The 19,820-nt window shown below is 72.4% G+C and overlaps 1 protein-coding gene across 1 annotated transcript; it reads right to left on the reverse strand.

Moving 5' to 3' along the window:
- Positions 1-1,266: 1,266 nt before the first annotated feature.
- On the reverse strand, positions 1,267-12,640 carry GNA11 (G protein subunit alpha 11). The gene is made up of 7 exons (XM_070058628.1): positions 12,233-12,640; positions 5,003-5,187; positions 3,922-4,076; positions 3,537-3,665; positions 2,963-3,092; positions 2,695-2,848; positions 1,267-2,037 (listed from the first exon to the last, which is right to left on the reverse strand). Exons 1-7 carry the CDS (start codon positions 12,366-12,368, stop codon positions 1,847-1,849), a joined length of 1,080 nt encoding a protein of 359 aa, XP_069914729.1. The 5' UTR covers positions 12,369-12,640; the 3' UTR covers positions 1,267-1,846.
- Between the last annotated feature and the right edge of the window lie 7,180 nt (positions 12,641-19,820).

A 19,820-nucleotide genomic window follows, 5' to 3' on the forward strand; every position in this document is an offset into this window, starting at 1 on the left:
CGGCAAGCTGCGGCCCCTGCCCGCCTGGCTGGCCAAGATCCCAGGCGCTCGCTTAGGGAACCAGGAGGCCTGGGTTCGGATCCCGGCCGCTCAAGGCCGAGGCATGGTCGGGAGCCAGTAGCACCGCAGAGGCAGCCGGGCTGCGTGCGGGGACTGCGGTGCCGCTTCTGCACGGACACGGCGAATTCCGCAGCGGGCGCTGGGGGCGGCCTGGGGCGGCCCCGGCGGGGCTGCGGCGCCCTCTGGGCCAGCCCACCAGGGCCGGATGTGGGCAGGCAGGGCGCCCGGCCGGGGCCAGAGCCTGGGGTCAGCGAGGCGCTGCTCGGGCGACACCTGCTGGACACTGGCGGCGTAACACCTGCCGCAGCCTCCCTGTCTACACCCGAGGGTCCGGGATCCGGGTCCCCACCTGCCTGGACCAGCTTGGTCTTCACCCCAGTCGCCCGGCGCCGGCCCCTCGCGGGCAGCCCAGCCAAGCCGGGTGGGCCCCATCCCCTGCCCCGCCCCCTCCGCCCACCCATTGGCTCGCCCTGCGCCAGCCACCCGGCCGCCTCGCTGGGGTCCTCTCCCCCGAGCCGCCAGCGCCACCTCCCCTGGCCGTCTTCACCGCGCCCAGCACCGTGCCCGCCCCGCGCTGGCCCCCAGGGCCTCTGAGTGACTGGGAGGGGGCTCGGGCCGTCGGAACATGTGCACCTGCGCCTGCACACGGCTGCGGCCCCGCCCAGAGCTCGGAGGAGCCAGAGAGAGGAGCGGTGGGGGTGCCAGGGGCTGAGGTCAGAGCTTCTTCGGGAAGGGGAGAAGGTTCTGGAAACGGACGGCACTGACGGAGTGGGGGCCGGCGCTGTGGTGCAGCGGGTTAGGCCACCGCCCGCGACACCAGCATCCCCGAGGGACACGGGTTCGAGTCCCGGCTGCTCCATTTCCACCCCAGCTCTCTGCTGTGGCCTGGGAAAGCAGGGGAGGATGGCCCAATACCCTGGGCGCCTGCACCCGCGTGGGAGACCCGGATGGAGCTCCTGGCTTCCGATCGGCACAGCTCCAGCCGTTGGGGCCAACTGGGGGGTGACCCAGCGGGTGGAAGACCTCCCTCTCCCCCCCCCCCCTCCCTCCACCTCTCAAGTAAAAAGACCTGCAGAAAGGACAGGGTGGACACCCGCAGGCCCCACCCTCCGGGCGCAGAGCGGGGGAGGGGGTCTGAGCGCAGCGGGTGCACGCACGCCCCCCCACGCCCCGGACGGGAGCTAAGGCAGGCGGGGGACACAGCGCTTAGGAACAAAATTTATTCCAATTTAAAACAGTTCATTTCGGGAGAAAGATACGAAAAGTCGGCTTCGGGCGGCCCCGGGGCAGGGTGCGGGCTCCGGCCCGGGCCACAGCACATGCATGTCGGACGAGGATAAAAACGGCGCGGACGAATACTTAAATAGGCCGGGCCGAGCGGGGCGCGGCGGGGCAGCCCGGCGCAGGCACGGAGGCGGCCGCCAGGGGGCGCTGCGGGCGGCGGCCCCGTTCCCTTTGTGAGCCGGGCCCGCGGGCAGCACCAGCCGCTCCCGCCGCGGGGCGGACGCTTGGCACGGAACGGGACCCCGCGCGCGCGGGGCGGCGGGGCCGTGGGGCCGCGTGGGGCCGCGTCCTCTCCGGGGCCGGGCCGGCGCCCCCCTCTCCCCCGCGATTGTGCAAAAAAAAAAAAAAAAAAACCAAACCCACGAGGAGGGCGGGGCCGGCGGCGGCCGGGGTCTGGCTCAGTGCGCGGCCGCGCGTGCGCAAAGTGCGAGTGCGGGGAGCCGCCCGCGCTCGGACCGACCTGAGACCGGGCCGTGAGGCACTTCCGGGCGCGGGCGGGCCCTCACACCAGGTTGTACTCCTTCAGGTTCAGCTGCAGGATCGTGTCCTTGACCGCCGCGAACACGAAGCGGATGTTCTCCGTGTCCGTGGCGCACGTGAAGTGCGAGTAGATGATCTTGTCGCTGTCGGGGTTCAGGTCCACGAACATCTTCAGGATGAACTCGCGCGCCGCCTGCGCGTCCCGCTGCGGCCCTGGGGGCGGCGGCAGGTGAGCGCCCGCCCGGCCACCCCACAAGCCCCGCCCCGGCCCCGCCCCCACCGCCAGGCCCCACCCAACCCCCCCAGCCCCACCCCGGCCCTCCAGGCCCCGCCCCGGCCCCGCCCCCGCGCACCATCGAACGCGGGGAAGTAGTCCACCAGGTGCAAGTGCAGGCCCTCGTCCTCCGGCAGCCCCACCCCGGCCCCGCCCCGGCCCTCCAGGCCCCGCCCCGGCCCTCCAGGCCCCGCCCCCGCGCACCATCGAACTCGGGGAAGTAGTCCACCAGGTGCGAGTGCAGGCCCTTGTCCTCCAGCAGCCCCGCCCCGGCCCGGCCCCGGCCCTCCAGGCCCCGCCCCGGCCCCGCCCCCGTAGGCCCGGCCCCGGCCCTCCAGGCCCCGCCCCGGCCCCGCCCCCGCGCACCGTCGAACTCGGGGAAGTAGTCCACCAGGTGCGAGTGCAGGCCCTCGTCCTCCAGCAGCCCCGCCCTGGCCCCGCCCCGCCCCCGCAGGCCCCGCCCCGGCCCTCCAGGCCCCGCCCCCGCGCACCGTCGAACTCGGGGAAGTAGTCCACCAGGTGCAAGTGCAGGCCCTCGTCCTCCGGCAGCCCCGCCCCGGCCCCGCCCCGGCCCTCCAGGCCCCGCCCCCGCGCACCGTCGAACTCGGGGAAGTAGTCCACCAGGTGCGAGTGCAGGACCTTGTCCTCCAGCAGGTCCTTCTTGTTGAGGAAGAGGATGACGGAGGAGTTCTGGAACCAGGGGTAGGTGATGATGGTGCGGAACAGCGCCTTGCTCTCCTCCATGCGGTTCTGGGGACGGACGCGGCGGTCGGCAGGCGCTCGCCCCCCCAGGCCCCGCCCACCCGGCCCCCAGGCCCCGCCCCCAGGCCCCGCCCGCCCCGCCGCGCCCCGCCCCGCCCGCACCTCGTTGTCCGACTCCACCAGGACCTGGTCGTACTCGCTGAGGGCCACGAGGAACATGATGGACGTGACGTTCTCAAAGCAGTGGATCCACTTCCTCCGCTCGGACCGCTGGCCGCCCACGTCCACCATCCTGCAAGGCGACGGCGCGGCTGGAGGGCGGCGGCGGGCGGGGGGGGTAGGAGGGAGCTCCCGCCCGCCGGCCCCGCCCCCGCTCGCTGGGGGAGCCCGGGCAGGGCAGGGGACCGAGAGGCGAGGCGGGGCGCCCCGGCGGGCCTCGGCTTCACCACTCTGGGGGCACAGACCCCGGGAGAGAAGGCAGAGAGAGAACGGGGCGCAGCCGGCCGGCGCGCACACAGGCCTGCCGGGGCGGACCCACGGTCTGCAGGGGGGGGGTGCTGAGGCACAGGTTCCCAGGGCCGGGAGGGCCCCCACCGCGGCAAGGGAGGGAGGCGGCGAGAGGGCCGGCGGGCGAAGCCCCGGACCGTGTGCCCCACCAGGCGCTGGGGGAGGCAGGCGCGGGCCGAAGCCCCGCCCCGTGTCCCCGCCCCGCCCCGCCCCCCGCCCGCGCGGGCACCTGAAGATGATGTTCTCCAGGTCGAAGGGGTACTCGATGATGCCGGTGGTGGGCACGCGCACGCGCAGCACGTCCTGCTGGGTGGGCAGGTAGCCCGAGGTGGCGATGCGGTCCACGTCCGACAGGTAGCTGCGGGGCGGGGCGGGGCGGGGCGGGGCTCAGCGGCGCCCAGGGCGGGGGCGGGGACCGGGATGGGCGGGGCCTCGTGGGGGGCGGGGGCTGGTGGCCGGGATGGGCGGGGCCTCGTGGGGGGCGGGGCTGGTGGCCGGGATGGGCGGGGCCTCGTGGGGGCGGGGGCGGGGACCGGGATGGGCGGGGCCTCGTGGGGGGCGGGGACAGGCGGCCGGGATGGGCGGGGCCTCGTGGCGGGGGGCGGGGCACTCACTACTTGGCCGAGTCCGAGAGCTGGTACTCCCGCCGCCGGTCGTAGCACTCCTGGATGCCCGGGTCCTCCCACAGCGTTTTGATGGCGTGGACGTAGCGGTGCTCGAACGTCGTCACCTTCTCCACGTCCACCTCCCGGATCAGCAGCGCGTTCGCCTGGGGGGAGGGGGGCGGCGGGCCGGGGCTGGAACCGCCGACCGCAGCCCCGCGCGGCTCTCCACACACGCACCGGCGCCGAGGAAGCCTGGTCCCCAGCAGCCCTGTCTGCACCCCTCGCCCGAGACCCCCACGGGCCTGGGAGCGCCGAGCGGTCAGCGCCGGCGGAGCCCACAGCCACCGCGCAGGGCCCCAGCCCAGCCCACCTCCAGTGCGGCCGCAGCAGACCCAGGGGTGGGGCCTCCGAGCCAGCACGCACCCGGTGACACCAGAAACGGGGCAAACCCCTCCCCCGAACCAGGGCCGCAGGGCAAAGCCGACAGCGAGGCGGACCCTGCAGGGCTCACGGGTGCCCGCACCCTGACCAGAACTCCACCCCCACACCCCCATCCAGAGACCTGTCTACACACGCACCCCGTCCACACGGACGCCGCCCACGGAAGCTCCCGGCCCCAGCAGCCACAGCGGCCGCGCGGCGGGAAGGGACGGGACGGCTCCCGTCGGCGGGCACAGGAGCGCACCCGGGACACCGCGCAGGGGCGCGCGCCGCCCCCTGGCCGCCCCGCCCCCGGCGCCCCGCCCCCTGGCCGCCCCGCCCCCCGCCCCCTGGCCGCCCCGGCGCCCCGCCCCCCGCCGCCCCGCCCCTCGGCGCCCCGCCCCGCCCCCGGCCGCCCCGCCCCCTGGCCGCCCCGGCGCCCCGCCCCCCGCCGCCCCGCCCCCGCCCCGCCCCCGGCGCCCCGCCCCGCCCCCGGCGCCCCGCCCCCTGGCCGCCCCGCCCCCTGGCCGCCCCGCCCCGCCCCCTGCCGCCCTGCCCCCGCCCCGCCCCCAGCGCCCTGCCCCGCCCCTCGGCGCCCCGCCCCCGGCGCCCCGCCCCGGCGCCCCGCCCCCTGCCGCCCCGCCCCCCGCCCCCGGCGCCCCGCCCTCACCTTGTTGTGCTCGTCCTTGTAGAGGATGCGCAGCGTGTCCATGGCGCGCACCATGGCCTGCATGGCGGTGAAGACGTTCTGGTAGACCAGCCTGGTGAAGCCGCGTTTGTCCTCCTCCGAGTAGCCGGCGCCGTGGATGATGCGCATCTGCTTGATGAACGTGCTCTTGCCGCTCTCGCCCGTGCCTGGGGGCGGGGCCGGAGCGCACTGAGCCCCGCCCCGGCCCGCCCCCGGCCCGCCCCCGGCCCACCCGCGGGGTCCCCAGGAAGGGGCTGTCGCCTCACGGGCGCCCAGGGCGCCCATCTCTGGGCGGGCCAGGCTCCGCGGCCTCGTGCCCCGGCCCGCACACGCTGAGGACGGACGGCGCCTGGGGATGCCCGGGAGGAGGGGAGTGGACACGGGCAGCAGTGCTGGGGTCGCGACCTCCGCGCACACAGCCCGGCGGCTCTGTCCCCACGTGGAGCCAAGGCCGGGAGCCAGCCAGGCCCAGACGGCCCAGGGTTCCCGCGGCCCCAGGGCACTCGGCCACGGTGGAGCTGGCCGTGCCAGGCCGAGGGCGAGGCTCTGGGCAGCGCCTGGGCTGGCCACACCACCCGCGCGCGGTGGGCACCCAGCCGTGGCCGCACTGGCTCCCGGCTCCATGGCTGCTCCCAGCGGGCAGCCGCCCTCCTGACCCACCTGGCCCGGGGTCACTGCAGGCCACAGGCCGCCCGGGCCCACAAGCGCCGGAACACCTGCCAGACAGAGACAGGGCCCGACTGCCCGTGCACGGCACGAGGCCCGCGGCAGGTGGACAGTTAGCGCAGTGCGGCGGCGTCCACCCGTGCACGCGACTGGCAGCGGGAGGGACGGAGCCGCCACACACAGCCCGCGTCTGCAGAGGGGACCAGCAGGCCAGCGCCCATGCCACGCCCACGGCCAGAAGATGCCCCCTTGGGCTGGGGAGGCCCCGCCAGAGCCCCCCTGTGCAGCCAGGAGCCGCCCCCCCACGGGCCGGGCAGTACAGGGAGGGCCGGCTCCCGAGGGCACAGCTGGTCCCCCCACGTCCCTCGAGGCGTGCAGGGGCAGCCGTGCGGCACACGGCCTCTCCCGCCTCAGCAGCTCGCGGTGCGGACAACGTGGCCACGCCCACAGCCGCTCACCAGAGCCCCGGCCCCCACACCCCCTGCCCCTCACCAGCCCAGCTCCCCCAGAACAAGGTTCGGGGAGGACCCCCAGCCCACGGGGCCTGAGCAGCCTGTGCGGACCCCGCAGACGCGACGCCGGGCCACGGCCCCTGCTGACCCTGGGGTGCAGCACGGGGGTCCAGCAAGGGAACCCCCACCCAAGGGGACACCTGCCGGGGTGCACAGACTGTGCCCAGCCAGCCTGCGGGAAGGAGGCGGCGCCGTGCAGAGCCGGCAGGGCTGTCGGTGTCCGCGGACCCCAGGGCTGAGGTCAGCACCACACCCTGAGTTCCCGTGTCAGTCCTGGGCCTGAGGTGGCCTCCTGGCCAGGCCCCCGAGCCAGACGCTGCAGAACGGGGGTCCCGAGGCCGGACCACCCAGACGTGCACGTGCAGCAGCCATGATCCAGCTGAGACCGGCGCGGGCGGACAGGTGCCAGTGGAGCCAGCGCCCAGGCCGGGCAGGGACCTACCCGCGGCTCCCACTGGACGCTGGCAAGACTGAGGCCGCACGGCCACCAGCTGCTGGCCGCGCACAGATGCGGTCTCCTTATTGGTCAGCCCGGCCCGAGGGAGGAACCCCGCAGAGGGTCCCCCAGTGCCGGCGGCACCATCGCAACTGCCGGGAGCCGCTGGGAGACGCCAGCAGCCCCAGGGCCCCCGGGCCGCGCAGCCTCGGCAGGGCCGAGCTCACCACCCAGCTGTGTCCCCGAGACGGGACACCTGGCAGGAGGCCCGCCTGCCCAGCTCGCCCCCCACCAGCACAGAGGCTGGGAGGAGACCATCCATGGGGGGCACACTCGGGCACCAGGAAGCCCGGACCCCACTCTGGTCCGGAACCCCCAGCGCCTGCAGGGAGGGCGACGGTCAGCGCCCGGCCCCTCCAGTGCCGCCCCGGATGCCGGGTCGCAGCTCAGGCCAGCCCTGGGGGTCAGAACCCGTAACGAAGCCGAGGCTCAGCGGGCCAGGCCGCCGTGGCCCCGCCCGCCGTGACCCCTGGCCTCGCAATGGCCACCTGGGAAAGTCGGGGCGATCGGCTCCATCCCACAGAAGGGAAAGCCGAGCCCTGGGAGGGACGAGCGCCAGCTCTCGGCCACTGCCTCTCAGGGCCGTGGGCGGCTGCGCCGGGCCAGCTCCCCCCAGGCTCCCAGCGCGCGCCCCGAGGCCACCGTCCCGTCAGGAGAGAAACTAGGGCTGGACGTCGCTTTCCACACCGCCCACCGCGAAGGGATGGGGGAGGGGTGGAGGCAGGGGCTGCGGAGCCCCGAGACAGAGCACCCCCTCCCCTCCCTGGCAGAGGGACCTACGGAGCCAGAGAAGTCGCAGGGGCTCATGGGGGTCTGGCGGCGCTCCTGGCAGGGCAGGGCCAGGGACGACGCCCCACGTCCTGCAGTGCGCAGACCACAAGCTGCCCCCACGTCCACAGCACCAGAGGGGCAGCCCACCCCACAGACAGGCCCGGGAGGCACAGCCGCGCGTCCTGACCAGGTGCACTACGGGCCCGGGAGCCCACGGCCGCGCGTCCTGACCAGGTGCACTACGGGCCCGGGAGCCCACGGCCGCGCGTCCTGACCAGGTGCACTACGGGCCCGGGAGCCCACGGCCGCGCGTCCTGACCAGGTGCACTACGGGCCCGGAGCCCACGGCCGCGCGTCCTGACCAGGTGCACTACGGGCCCGGAGCCCACGGCCGCGCGTCCTGACCAGGTGCACTACGGGCCCGGAGCCCACGGCCGCGCGTCCTGACCAGGTGCACTACGGGCCCGGGAGCCCACGGCCGCGCGTCCTGACCAGGTGCACTACGGGCCCGGAGCCCACGGCCGCGCGTCCTGACCAGGTGCACTACGGGCCCGGAGCCCACGGCCGCGCGTCCTGACCAGGTGCACTACGGGCCCGGAGCCCACGGCCGCGCGTCCTGACCAGGTGCACTACGGGCCCGGAGCCCACGGCCGCGCGTCCTGACCAGGTGCACTATGGGCCCGGAGCCCACGGCCGTGCGTCCTGACCAGGTGCACGTGTCTGCCACCCTGGGGAAAGCGAGACGCAGACCTACAGTGCCAGCCGCGGGGGCGGCTAAGGGCTCAGAACCAGCATCCCCGGCGCCCAAACCTGCCCGGGCCAGGAAGGGCTGGCCGCCCCGTCCACCCGTGCCCTGGTGGAAGTCACCAGAGTGAAAAGCCAGCTGGGCCCTCGATGCAGGCAGAGGGGGTCTGGGCCAGGCCCCGGGGATGCACCTGTGCCCCCAACCGCAGGCCCCGGGGACAGCGACTCCACGAGGCCCAGAGCCCGGCCCGGCCCCACTCCACAGGCAGGGGCACCCTGCGGGGGTCCCCCCCTCCGTCCACTGGTGAGGGACACGCGGCCGCTCGCTCCGCCCCGACGCCCTGGCAATCAGAAAGCGAAAGCCCCTGTGGTTAAATATCGGCGGGAAGCGCTTCCCCTGCTCCGACCACAGCGGCCGAGCCGGCCGGGGCAGGAGGCCCCGGGGGACAAGCCTCAGAGCCCCGCACACGCGGCCGCGACGGCGCCACCGGGGCCCTGACCCGCCCCTCCCCAGGGCGCAGCCCCGCCAGCCCACGGTGAACGTGAACACTCGGGAGGACCCGGGCCACGAGCCCGGCCCGGGGAGGCCACGCAGGGAGCTCAGCCGTGGCCTGCCCCGCCACACCCACCCCACGCCGGATCCCGGCCTCTCCCCGGCCCGGTGGGGCCGTGCAGGGCAGACAGGAAGCCCCGCACGAGGCAGCTTTATTTAGAAGCACAGCCAGGCCGGCGCTGGGCCTCCCCGGGCGGGGCTCCCACGGAAGGCCCGAGCTCTCCAACCACAAACCTGTGAGGGACGGAGCAGGGGCCTCCCCGGGCGGGGTTCCCACAGCCCGAACCTCCCGTGGGGCCCGCACGCGGCAGGGGGGCAGCGCCTGGCACGCAGGCTCAACAGCGTGCGCCACCCGCGAGTCACGCGTGCGGATCCGCATCCGTGTGCCGAGGGCTGCGCACACACGGAGGGCTCTGGCGGCACCAAGGAGGGTTCCCCTGAGCCGGCGCGAGCGCCCGGCCCAGCGTCAGGACGCCACGCGCACCGCGCTCCGCCCCGGACCCGGACGGAGCCCCTGGCTCGGGCTGGCCCAGCCCTGGCGGCCCCGGCATCTGGGCGTGGACCAGCGGACGGGAGCGCCCTGCGTCTCCGTCGCTTTGCTTTTCAAATAATCAATGAAATAAATAGAAATTCACGACCAAGCAATCTAGGGCGAGCCACGCGTCTCACGCTGTCCACGCTGCCGCTTGGCGGAGGCGCGCACACGGCGCCGCCGCCGGCTTACGTGGGAGCCGGTTCCAGTCGGCTGCTCCGTTTCCGACCCCACCCCCTGCTAGTGCGCCTGGGAAGGCAGCGGTCCCGGCTCCTGGCTGTGGCCCGGCCCAGCCCCGGTCATCGCGGGCACTTGGGGAGTGACCCAGCGGATGGAGGACCTGGCTCTGTAACTCTGCTCCTCAAATCCATCAATCAATCTTAAAACACAGGAAGCAACACTGGTCCCGCCTCCCAAGGGATCCTGGGTGTCACCCGCGGCTGTCGCGAGGCGACCTCCATGCATGGAGTTGACGGCGGCCGGGACGCGGTCCCGCCCCAGGGAAGGACCCGGCCCCCAAGTCCACAGCGGCTGGAACCCGGCCGTGAGCAGCAGAGTCCGGGGGGAAGGGCTTCGGGACCAGAGAAGCACCCACGGTCCCCCGCAGGGGCACTGGAGACCCCCCCCCCGGCCCGCAGGCGTGAGCTCCCGCAGCCTGGGGAGGTGGGCTTCTGGAGGGAGCCCCACACCTGCCCTCAGGTGCCGCAGGGGCGCAGCCGCGGGGGGCAGGGGCAGGGGCGCGGGAGTGGGGGCAGGGGTGGGGACTGGGGCGCAGCTGCGGGGGCGGGGGCACGGGGCAGGGGCGGGGGGCGGGGGCGTAGCCAACCCCGCACAGCCTCCGGTACAGCCCTGCACCAGGGCAACCTGAGCCCACCCTCAACTTGCCCCCCGCAGACGGGTCCGGCAGCACACGCAGGGCCGGCTCTGGGCCCGAGGCTGCTCGGGTGGGAGGTTTCCCGGGGGGGGGGGTCTCTCTCTGGCTGGCAAGGCTCAGGGCCTGGCCCGCGTGTGCTCCTGGGGCGTCTGTGGGGGGCCCGGGGGCCCGCGAGCCCATATCCTCTGCCCGGCTGCCCGCTGGCCACTCCTGGACGCAGCGGCCTCCCGCACGTGCGCACACTCCCCACCCCCCACCCCACCCCCTGTCAGGCAGGGGTTCCCACGGGGCGGGAGGGTGAGGGCTGGGCCATCAGCACTGGGCTGCGCCCCTGAACCCCAGTCAGCCTCAAGTCCAAAGCGCAGGCTCCAAGCCTGGGTGTGGGCAGGAGAGGGGGTGGGGGTGGGGCGGGGGCTGGAGGCCACAGGGCCACGGGGCCAGGCTGTCCTCACATCCTCACGACCGAGGTCCTCGCTAACGCCCACCCCACAGCCCACCACCGGCTGCAGGAGCCGGCCAGTGCCAGGCTGCCCCCCAGTGCCGCGCTGTCCCCCAGTGCCAGGCTGTCCCCCAGTGCCAGGCTGCCCCCAGTGCCAGGCTGTCCCCCAGTGCCAGGCTGTCCCCCATTGCCGCTATGTCCCCCAGTGCCAGGCTGTCCCCAGTGCCAGGCTGTCCCCCAGTGCCAGGCTGTCCCCCAGTGCCATGTGGGGCCCCCACAAGTGTCTGGCGCCCTCAGTGCCAACCTCAGGACGGGACCCTGCGCAGACAGACCAGAGCTGCGCTCCCCCGGCCAGGGCCACGCCTGGGGGCACCCCCACCCCGTGTGCGCCCTCCGGAGAGGTGGGGGCCTCTGTTTTGTAAACCCCTACGGGCTCCTTATTTGAGGTGACAACACACATGACAGACGGGCGCCCTGGCTCCCAGGAACAGGTGCGCCTTGGAGACAGGGGCGGGGCGGGAGAGCTGGGAGTGGGGGCCACTCCTCGGGACAGCAGCGCCCCGGCTCCCGCCGAGACCTGGGCCAGGCTGGGGTCCACCTGGCCAGGTGGGAGGGGTCGGCTCCTCCCGCAGGGCGCTTGGCCCGGGGTTCCCCTCAGAGGCCGGGGTCGGGGGAGCCCAGAGGGTCTCTGGAGGGGGCAGGCCCGCTGCACCTGCCAGGAGGCGAGTGGGCTACACGTGGCCCCGGGGTCTGCCCCGAGCGGGGAGCAGATTCTGCTGGACCCGGGGCCCGGGCTGGACAGCAGAGCCGGGGCAGCGCCGGGGGCAGGTTCTGGGGGACGCGGGGGCCCGGCCTGGTCAGCAGAGCAGGGAGCAGAACCGGGGACAGCACCGGGGGCAGGATCTGGGGGACCAGACGGCAGGTTCTAGGGGACCCGCGGGCAGGTTCTGGGAGACCTGGGGGCCCGGGCTGGACAGCAGAGCCGGGGCAGTGACGGGGACAGGTTCTGGGGGACCCGCGGGCAGGTTCTGGGGGACCGGACGGCAGGTGCTGGGGGACCCGGGGCAGGTTCTAGGGGACCCGTGGGCAGGTTCTGGGGCGCCCGGGGCAGGTTCTGGGACCGGACGGCGGGTGCTGGGGCGCCCGGGGCAGGTTCTGGGGGCCCGGGGCAGGTTCTCGGGGGCCGGACGGCAGGTGCTGGGTGCCCGGGCAGGTGCTGGGGACCGGACGGCAGGTGCTGGGGGCCCGGGCAGGTGCTGGGGACAGGACGGCAGGTTCTGGGGCCCGGGGCAGGTGCTGGGGACCGGACGGCAGGTTCTCGGGGACCCGCGGGCAGGTTCTGGGGACAGGACGGCAGGTGCTGGGCGCCTGGGCAGGTGCTGGGAGACCTGGGGGCCCGGGCAGGTGCTGGGGGACAGGACGGCAGGTGCTGGGGGCCCGGGGCAGGTGCTGGGGACCGGACGGCAGGTGCTGGGGGCCCGGGCAGGTGCTGGGGGACAGGACGGCAGGTTCTGGGGGCCGGGGCAGGTGCTGCGCGCCCGGGGCAGGTGCTGCGCGCCCGGGGCAGGTGCTGGGCGCTCGGACAGGTTCGCGGGGACCCCCGGCGGCCCGGCGCCCGCACTCACCGAGCAGCAGCAGTTTGAGCTCCCGCCGCGCGTCGCGCTTGTCCCGCCGCAGCTGCTTCTCGATCTCGGCGTTGATGCGCTTCGACTCCTTCACCTCGTCGCTCAGGCAGCACGCCATCATGGACTCCAGAGTCATCGTCCCGGCCCCGGCCCCGGCCCCGGCCGCCCCCGCGCCCCGCCGCCCCGGCCGGAGCCGCCGCCGCCGCCGCCCGCCTCGGCCTCGGCCCGGGCCGGCCCCGCCGCCGCCGCCGCCGCCGCCCGCGCGCCGCCGGCCTCTACTCGGGCCGCGCCGGCCGCGCACCCGCCCGCGCCCGCGCCCGCGCCCCGCCGCCGCCGCCGCCGCCGCCAACCGCAGCCGCCGCGACCGAGCGCCAGCGCCGCACAACCTAGCCCGCGGCGGGCGCGGCGGCGACGGGCAGGCGGGGCAGCCAATGGGAGGAGCCGGCGGCCCGGCGCGCGCGGCGGGGGCGGGCCTCAGGGCGCCGGCCTGGGCGGGGCCTGGCGCGGGGGGCGGGGCGCCGCGGTTAGGTTGCGCCGACGTGGGAAGGGGACGCGCGGCCGGGCTGCGGGGCGGGGCCGCCCGGGATTGTGGGAACGTGGCGGACCCGGCGGCCGGCTCGGCGCCGCTCGGCTCTCCTCGGACGCACTCGGGGGCGGTCCTGGACGAAGCGTTCATGGGCCACCTACTGTATACTGGGCATTCACGCAGCACGTGCTGCACACCTGACACAAGGCCAGGCACTAACGAGGCACCTGCTGCATGCCAGCCGTGGACCAGGCACGAAGGCAGCACCTGCTGTATACACCGGACAGGGCGAGCAACAGCTCGGGACCTGCTGTATGCGTATGCCACAGTCCAAGCATTAACACAGCTGTGGGCCAGGGATGGCTAGGCACTAATGTGGCACCAGGTATGCCTATAGAGGAAGACAGGTAGGCAGACAAGGGCTGAGTGTTAATGCAGTGCCTGCTGTATACCAGGTCCCGCCTGAACCCTTTTAACCGACCCGGTCCGGCTGGGTCCCCTAGAACGGGACTTGAGGAAGTCCGGTGATGGTCAGCCTCGTCTGGCTGCCTCGTCTGGGTGCCGCCCATCAGCTCAACATGACTTGGGGGGGGAGCGGGACTGGCGGTCAGCGCAGAGGTTAAGTGGCCTCTTGGGGGTCCCTGTGCCCCTTGCTCTGCAGCCCTTGCTCACGCGCACCCTGGGAGGCAGCAGCGCTGGCCGGAGGAGCTGGGTCCCCCACCACGCATGCGGGAGCCCCGGAGGGAGCCCCAGCCCCTCACTTTGGCCTGGCCCAGCCCTGACCAGCAGACAGCATCAGCAGGGACTCGAACCGGCGCCCATGGGGGATGTCAGGGTCATAGGCGGCGGCTGAACGCCCTAGGCCACTGCGCCGGCCCCTACAAGCTGAAATTTTAAAAAACTAACTAACTAACTAAATAAATAAAAACACAGTATTTGGGAACCATGAAAACGTGTGAGAAGCCAGAGCAGGGCGCCCCGGCCGGCCCCGGGCAGGGAGCTACGAAGTATCCAGTAGGGGAGCGCTGCCCCGCCCCTCCGCAGGAGCCCACAGCCGGGCCAGGCACCCAGCAGGTGCTCACCCCCCAGAGGGCGAAGTCTCCCCCGGGGGGACCCTGGCCTCCCCTATCTGCCCATCAGGGTGTGGGGGGCCGGTCGAAGTCTGCATTTATTGCTTGATCAGATGAGCCCAGCCGGGGCAGGGGGCCCCTGAGCTCCCCCCACCACACCCCGCACATCCATCAACGCCCTTCGCCCAGAACCTGCAGCTGGGGACACAGGGAAAAACCCGGTCGGGGGGCGCCCGCCCATCCCGGCTGCCCCCCCCCCCCAGGCAGAGCCGCGCCTGTCACCTTATCTCACTCCTGGCTCCCCCACCGCCTCCCCCTGGTGTGCAGTAGGCACTCAATAAGTGGGTGCACAGGAGAAAGTTCCGGCGCTGACCCACGAAGCTGCACTCGGCCGTTTGCTCACTGCATAGGCAGAGTTTGGGCCGGCGCTGTGGTTAGCAGCAGAGGCAGCCGCCCGAGGCGCCGGTTCGAGTCCCGGCTGCTCTGCGTCCGACCCGGCTCCCTGCTGAAGGCCCTGGGACGGCAGTGGAGGGCTCCTGGCTCCCGGCCTCAGCCTGCCCGACCCTGGCCATGGTGGCCATCTGGGGAGTGACCCAGCAGACGGGGCACCTGTGTCTGTGTGTGCGTGTCTGTGTGCATGCGTGTGCGTGCGTGTGCACGCGTGTGTGTGCGTGTGCACCTGCGTGCCTACCTTTCAAATCAATAAATAATAAAGAAAGGCAGAGGGAGACACACAGAGACGTCTTCCATCCCCTGGTCACTCCCCAAATGGCCACAACGGATGGCGCTGGGCCAGACTGAAGCCAGGAGCCGGGAGCTCCCTCAGGGTCTCCCCCGCGGGTGCAGGGGCCCGAGGACCTGGGCCATCGTCCACTGCTCTCCCAGGCCACAGCAGGGAGCTGGATCGGAAGTGGAGCAGCCGGGACTTGAACCTGCGCCCTGCTACGTGACGCCGCTGTGGCAGGCGAGGACTTAACCCACCGACCACAGTGCTCGCTACAGGGGCTCTGGGTACCCCTGGGGCTGCAGCTGAGCCTGGTGCAGGGGGCAGCAGAGGGGATGGGGCCGGCGCTGTGGCAGAGTGGGCTAAGCCTCTGCCTGCAGCACCAGCATCCCACATGGGCGCTGGTTCGAGTCCCGGCTGCTCCACTTCCGGTCCAGCTCCCTGCTGTGGCCTGGGAGAGCAGTGGACGATGGCCCAGGTCCTCAGGCCCCTGCACCGGTGTGGGAGACCTGGATGGAGCTCCTGACCCCTGGCTTCCGCCTAGCCCACCTCCGGCCATTGTGGCCATCCGGGGAGCGAACCAGCGAATGGAAGACCTCTCTCTCTCTCTCTCTCTCTCTCTCTCTCTCTCTCTCTCTCTCTCTCTCTCTGTCTCTCTCTCTAACTCTGCCTCTCAAACAAAATGTGACAAACAAGCAGTGTGTGGGGGTCAGGGTCCAGCAGTGCCCGCAGGGAGAGGGCAGGAGGGGGCGCAGGAGATAGTCTGAGCCCGGCTGCCCCACCCAGAGGCCCCGGAGATAAAGCACAGACCGCCCCTCCCTGCCCCTGGCCGTGGCCTCCTGGACCCGGAGGAGCCGGGTTTTATGAGGGGTCCAAGGCCAGGGCGAGGCAGGCCGGCAGCCTGAGGGGGCGAGGGTCAGCGGCCTCTGCGGGGGCGCCTGGCCCCATCTCAGCCAGCTCCCGGCGCATGCGCACCCGGGGGGCTGCGGTGCCGGCTCCCGCCTGGCTGCTGTGGGCATTTGGGGAGTGAACCACGCCCGCCAGAGCGGGGGGAGGGGTCCAGCGCGCAGGACGGGCAAAAACTGTGCCAAGCAGACGGCAAGCCCCGTGGCAAAGGCCAGACCGTGCCCCGCGTCCACGCGGGAGGAAGAGAAGCCGCCGGGGGGGGGGGGGGGACAACTCCACGAGGGGGTGTGGCCGAGTGCCAATCAAACGAGACGCGAGGGCTGGGCCAGGCCACGGCCAGGAGCTACATCCGGGTCTCCCGCGCAGGTGCAGGGCCCAAGCCTGGGCCGTCAGGGCTGCCCCCAGGCCATCGGCAGGGAGCCGAGCCTCGAACCCGGGCCCCGTGCTGCAGGCTGCGCGTCCCAGGCGGGGGTCTCCCCCAGCACACGCGCGCCCCCGCCTGGCTGACGCGAGCGGACGCTGTCGGAGCCCTTGCCCCTCGCGGCCTCTGCCCGGCTGCTCTCCTTGAGCGCGCGCTGAGCCTTTACTCACCGGAACTGGATGAAGATGCCAGGCCACAACCAGCGGGAAAGGGGCGGCACTGCGGTGCAGCCTACACCTGGGGCGCCGGTTCGAGTCCCGGCTGCGCCACTTCCCATCCAGCTCCCTGCTGTGGCCTGGGAAAGCAGTAGAAGATGGCCCGAGTCCCTGGGCCCCTGCACCTGCGTGGGAGACCCGGAGGGAGCTCCTGGCTCCTGGCTTCGGCTCGGCACAGCTCCAGCCATTGTGGCCACTTGGGGAGTGACCCAGCGGATGGGAGACCTCTCTCTCTCTCTCTCTCTCTCACTCTGCCTTTCAAACATGTAAATATTTTAAGTGTGCAAATCCTGCACGTGTACAGCCGCTGGAACATTCCTGCTGCGTGGATGCCCCCGGGGACACGGAACCACGTCCAGCCACAGCTCTGGCGTCAGACAGGGGTGCCCCGGTGCAGGGGGGAGCCGGGGACGCTGCCCTACACCCCGCAATGCGCAGGGCGGCCCCAGCGTCCACAGCGGCAGGCAGCAGGGGTCACGGCCCGCGCAAGGCAGCGGGTCTCGGGTGACAGGTCCCTGGGGATCCAAGGAACCGCGTGCGGCGGGGGCCGGCCCAGCCTGTCCAAGCTGGGGGAGCGCGGGCTCCCTTCCCGCATCGCCCACGGCGCCGCCAGATGCTGGGAGACGCTGCCCCCGTGTGGACGCAGGTGGAACCGCAACCGGCAGCACCAGCCGCGCGCAAGTGGGGGTGGGGAGGCCCACGCGTGTTCTTTGCCCCCTGGGCCACATTGCAAGTCGGCGCTGCCCAGCGCAGTGGCCAAAACATGCATCTCTCATTTCATTTTCATTAAGTGCAGAAATTAGAATCTTTGTGTGGCTGGAGAAGTGTGTCCAACCCCCCCCCATGTGGCCGTCTGGGGCCAGATGGCCCTGGGGGGGACCCTGGCCCTGCAGAGTGCTGGCCGCATCCCTGGTACTCACCCACTCCACGCCAACAGCACCCCCCGAGCCCTGTGACAGCCACCCCCAGACATGGCCAAGCGCCGGTACCAACCAGTCCTCCCTGGCTGAGCAGCCCTGTTCTAGAATGTTCTAGAATGTTCCAGGGCCATGGCTCACCACAGAACACAATCCGATGATGAGAGTGTCGAATGCCCATGCTGGCCCATGGGTTTGGCATGTTTTAAATTTCCTCTTCTTCCCATTTGAAATTTTTAAAATATTTATTTGAAAGGCAGTTACGGAGAGAGGGGGGGAGAGAGAGAGAGAGAGAGAGAGAGAGGGAGAGAGAGAGGTCTTCCATCCGCTGGTTCACTCCTCAGATGGCCGCATCCGCCAGAGCTCCATCCGGGTCTCCCAGGCAGGTGCAGGGGCCCAAGGACCTGGGCCATCGTCCACTGCTTTCCCAGGCCGCAGCAGAGAGCTGGACCGGAAGTGGAGCAGCCAGGACTCGAACCGGCGCCCACGCGGGATGCAGGTGACCCAGGAGCAGGCGGCGGCCTCACCCGCTGCGCCACAGCCTCAGCGCCGGCGCGTGTGGACCCCGGCTGGCACCCGCTCCCCCAGGCCCTGACGTCGCGCCCACTCCCCGGGTGAGCGAGTGAGGGTCCGAGGGGACCAGGGCCCCGGGCTCTCGCCCCCCACGCCTGCCCCCAGCGAGGGCTCCTCCTGCTGGCACAGATCCCGCCCACTGCACAGACGGGGACGCGGGGCCCAGGCGAGGAAGGGCTGTGCAGCCCCAGAGCGAGGGCCGAGCCCACCTCCGCCTGCGTCCACCCGCGTCCGCCCGCCTCCCACGGCGACCCGGATAGGACCCCGGCGCCCCCGCTCTGGCTGCCTGTGGTCAGCGCTCCAGGGCGCCGTGGCCACGCCCACTCCCTCCTGAGCCACTGAGGGATGAACCGTGCGCAGGTGCGTCTGGGGGCTTTGGGAAGGAAGTGGAGAGGTAGGCGATGTAGTTTGGTGCCAAAAGGGCTTTGAGGGGCGGCGCTGTGGCAGAGCGGGTTAAGCCACGTATGTGGTGCCGGCATCCCACGTGGGCGCCGGTTCGAGTCCCGGCTGCTCCATGTCCCAACCAGCTCCCTGCTGTGGCCTGGGAGAGCAGTGGACGATGGCCCGAGTCCTCGGGCCCCTGCACCCGCGTGGGAGACCCGGATGGAGCTCCTGGCTTCGGATCGGCGCAACTCCGGCCGTTGCGGCCATCTGGGGAGTGACCCAGCGGATGGAAGACCTCTCTCTCTCTCTCTCGCTCTTCCTCTCTCGCTCTCTCTCTCCCTCTCTCCCTCTCTCTCTCTCTCTCTCTCCCTCCCTCTGTAACTCTTTCAAAGAACTCAGTAAACTGTCTTCCTAAATGAAGACATGATGGTTGCCCGACACTGTAGATGCTTTACCTCCCCTCTGGTAGAGCAACCATCGCGTGCACTGGAGGGAGGTCAGCCCCATGACTGACATCCTTGGCCCTGGTCCCAGCCCCCCCACAATCAAACAGGAAAGCTGGGGGTGACGTCTGGGCCAAGGAGGGGGGGAGGAGAGGGGGAGGGGGAGGGGAAGAGGGAGGGGGAGAGGGGGGAGAGAGGGAGAGGGATGGGAGAGGGAGGGAGAGAGAGAGAGGAGGAGAAGAGAGAGAGGGAGAGGGGGGAGAGGGAGAGGGAGAGAGAGAGGGATGGGAGAGGGAGGGAGAGAGGGAGAGGGATGGGAGAGGGAGGGAGAGAGAGAGAGGGAGAGGGGGGAGAGGGAGAGGGGGAGAGAGAGGGGGAGAGAGAGGGAGGGAGGGGGAGATGAAGAGGGAGGGGGAGGGGGGAGAGAGAGGGAGAGGGAGAGAGAGGGGGAGGGGAGAGGGAGGGAGAGAGAGGGAGGGGGAGAGGGGAAGGGGGGAGTGGGGAGAGAGAGGGACAGGGAGGGGGAGAGGGAGGGGGAGAGAGGGGGAGAGGGAGAGAAGGAGGAGGAGAGGGGAGAGAGAGAAAGGGAGGGGGAGGGGAAGAGGGAGAGGGAGGGGAGAGGGAGGGGGAGGGAGGGAGAGGGAGGGGAGGGGGAGGGGGAGGGGGAGAGGGGAGAGAGAGAAAGGGAGGGGGAGGGGAAGAGGGAGAGGGAGGGGGAGAGGGAGGGGGAGGGAGGGAGAGGGAGGGAGGGGGAGGGGAGGAGGGAGGGGAGGGGGGAGAGGGAGGGAGAGGGAGGGGGAGGGGGAAGGAGAGAGAAGAGGGAGGGGGAGAGGGAAGGGGAGAGGGAGAGGGAGGGGGGGAGGGGGGAGAGGGAGAGAGGGAGAGGGAGAGGGAGTCAGCCAGGCTCGATCTGGAGGAGACTTCTGGGACGCGGGCACAGCCGGTGCAAAGGCCCGGAGGCAGGACTGGGGCCGGCAGGGGCCCGGCGCGGCGAGCAGGCCGCCCAGGCCGTGACCCCGAGGTGGGCGGAGCCTCAGAGGGCAGCGGGCGCAGGAGGGTGGCTGTTAGCTTTGTCCTCCATCCTCAGGGCTCTGCTGGCACACAGTAGGTGCTCTGTAAATGCACACTCAGGGAATGAACGGGTAAACACACACGGCCCCAGGTCACCCAAGCAGGTGGGGACAAGCAGGGGCTAAAGCCCGCCTCCTGCAGCGGAGCCCCGCCCACGCCGGGCCGCCCGGCTCCTCCTGGCCTCGGATGACTGGCGTGCCGCGCCATCAATCATGCGCCAGCCAGCGCGAGGTGGGGGGGCGCCCCTGGGTGTGGGGGGGGGGACAACCCGGAGTGGGCGGAGCCCGGGGCTCGGCTCCACCCCCTGGGCGCCCCACCCAGAGGAGGATTCGGCTCAG

Source organism: Oryctolagus cuniculus, chromosome 16 (assembly GCF_964237555.1).
Source record: "Oryctolagus cuniculus chromosome 16, mOryCun1.1, whole genome shotgun sequence".
NCBI lineage: Eukaryota > Metazoa > Chordata > Mammalia > Lagomorpha > Leporidae > Oryctolagus > Oryctolagus cuniculus.

Excerpts from the sequence above, each read along its gene's own strand:
- GNA11 (XM_070058628.1), bottom strand. The coding sequence starts at position 12,368 with ATGACTCTGGAGTCCATGATGGCGTGCTGCCTGAGCGACGAGGTGAAG. Across the intron at positions 5,188-12,232 it reads GCTCAAACTGCTGCTGCTCG|GCACGGGCGAGAGCGGCAAG; the intron begins GTGAGTGCGGGC and ends CCCCGCCCCCAG. Across the intron at positions 3,666-3,921 it reads CTCTCGGACTCGGCCAAGTA|CTACCTGTCGGACGTGGACC; the intron begins GTGAGTGCCCCG and ends CCCGCCCCGCAG.